This window comes from Oryctolagus cuniculus, chromosome 1 (genome assembly GCF_051225735.1).
Source record: "Oryctolagus cuniculus isolate XC-2025 breed Fujian yellow rabbit chromosome 1, ASM5122573v1, whole genome shotgun sequence".
Lineage (NCBI taxonomy): Eukaryota > Metazoa > Chordata > Mammalia > Lagomorpha > Leporidae > Oryctolagus > Oryctolagus cuniculus.
The window spans coordinates 61,892,452-61,894,608 of NC_142867.1; the positions used below are offsets into that span (position 1 = coordinate 61,892,452).

Genomic DNA, 2,157 nt, shown 5'->3' on the forward strand with positions numbered 1-2,157 from the left:
ATTATTTTCAAACCTTTTAAACCATAAAATATTTATAAAAATTAACTAAAATAAAAAGTTATAGAGATTGCCATTTTCTATTGCTGAGGAAACTAAACAGCCTCAAATAGGGAAAAGAGCCTGCATATAAATGCTTAAAAAGTGATACTGATACACCATGAGTATTACGTTCTGCTTTGAGCTATAGTAAAATTTTTTTTAAAGATTTATTTATTTGAAAGTCAGAGTTACAGAGAGAAGGAGAGGCAGAGAGAGAGGGAGAAGTCTTCCATCCACTGGTTCAATCCCCAGATGACCATAATGGTTGGAGCTGTGCCAATCCGTAGCCAAGAGCCAGGAGCCTCCTCCGGGTCTCCCATGTTTAGTTCAGGGGCTGAAGGACTTGGGCCACCTTCTACTGATTTCCTAGGCCATAGCAGAGAGCTAGATCAGAAGTGGAGGAGCAGAGACTTCTACCAGCGCCCATATGAGATGCTGGAACTGCAGGTAGCAGCTTTACCTGCTAAGCCATAGTGCTGGCCCCTACAGAAAACTTTTATACCAAAAATAATTTTACAACCTTTTTAAAAGGATGAGCTGATTCATAAACACAACAAAAATATAACATAAAAAGTAGTATAAAATTTCATGGAAATATTATAGAATATCAAGAAGCAAAGAAATATGGGTTGGTATATTCAGCTAAACCTAATTGCAAAAAAAGGTGAAATAACAAATTGGAGAAAATAGAAATTATTTCTAGCACACTGCTTTCTGACATGTTCACAGTTAATGGGGTTTTACAAAGCACATATTAAGTCAGGCTGTACAAGTCCTTAGACACAATTTCCTTCCTTTATAGTTTCATCATGATGTTCTGGTGGCTCTATTTCTGCTCTTCAAACAGTCCTTTGTTGAAAACTCTGGTTTAACATACCTGGAGCAAGAAAATCACCACGTGTTTACATTATTGGTTTAATATCATCATTATCATTGTTGAGGACATTCCTACATCACTGTTGAACCAATTTTGGGAAAGAGAAGCAGGTGGAGGACCCCTTGGCGGATCTGCTTGGTCTTCACACTATAGATGATTGGGTTGAGCACTGGTGGAACCAACAAGTAGATATGTGCCATGAAAATGTGTATGAGGGGTGAGGAATGTTTGGCAAAACGATGGACAAGAGATAGTCCTATCATAGGCACATATAAAATGAGAACAGCACAGATGTGGCATGCACACGTGTTGAGGGCCTTGAGCCTCCCCTCACGGGATGCAATTCTTAACACTGAGTGAAGGATAAAAACATAAGACACAAAAATACCCAAAGAGTCCAAACCCCACAACATAATGATCACAACCAGCCCGTATATAACATTAAACTTAACGTCAGCACAAGCAAGACGGATAATGTCCTGGTGCAGACAGTAGGAATGGGAAAGGACATGAGAGTGACAAAATGGAAAGAAGGCCAAGCGGGCTAGAAGAGGAATTATTGGAATAGCACTCCTGAGCAGGGCTGCAATCCCAATCTTGATGATGAGTTTTGGAGTGAGAATGGTAGCATAGCGCAGAGGGTGACAGATAGCCACATACCGGTCAAGAGCCATGGCCAAGAGCACAGATGATTCCGTGAAGGAAAAAGTGTGAATTAGAAACATTTGAAACACACAGACACTGAACTGGATCTCCCTGGAAATGGACCACAGCACCCGGAAGAGTGATACCATTGTGGGCAGGGACATGCCCATGTCAGTGAGAGAAAGCATGGCCAGGAAATAGTACATGGGCTCATGGAGCCTGGGGTCTGTCCGGATAACATGCAGTATGGTGCAGTTGCCCACTATCCCAACAAGGTAGAGGAGGCAGAATGGGATGGAAATCCAGTGGTGAAAGTCCTCATAGCCAGGGACACCTGTGAGATAAAATGTGGAGGACAGGATACTGCTGGAGTTTGGGGTTGCCATAATGCTGACTGTTAAAATGTAATCCAATTCCACAGTCACATTCCAGAGCGGCAATTACAAGACCAGGATCTGTGTCAGGTGAAGAAAAAGCAAAACAAGCTTCAGTGTTTACCTTCAATCACTCCTTAACCCATCCCCACTTTTCTGCTTTGTCCACTCCATTTCATTGCTAGGTATTATCAGTAAAGTAAAATATTTAGTTTATAACCA

At 41.4% G+C, this 2,157-nt stretch overlaps 1 protein-coding gene across 1 annotated transcript; it reads right to left on the reverse strand.

Moving 5' to 3' along the window:
- Window positions 1-987: 987 nt before the first annotated feature.
- Window positions 988-1,947, reverse strand: OLFR630 (olfactory receptor 630). The gene is given in 1 exon segment (NM_001171445.1): window positions 988-1,947. A coding segment is annotated over 1 exon segment (960 nt).
- Window positions 1,948-2,157: the final 210 nt, after the last annotated feature.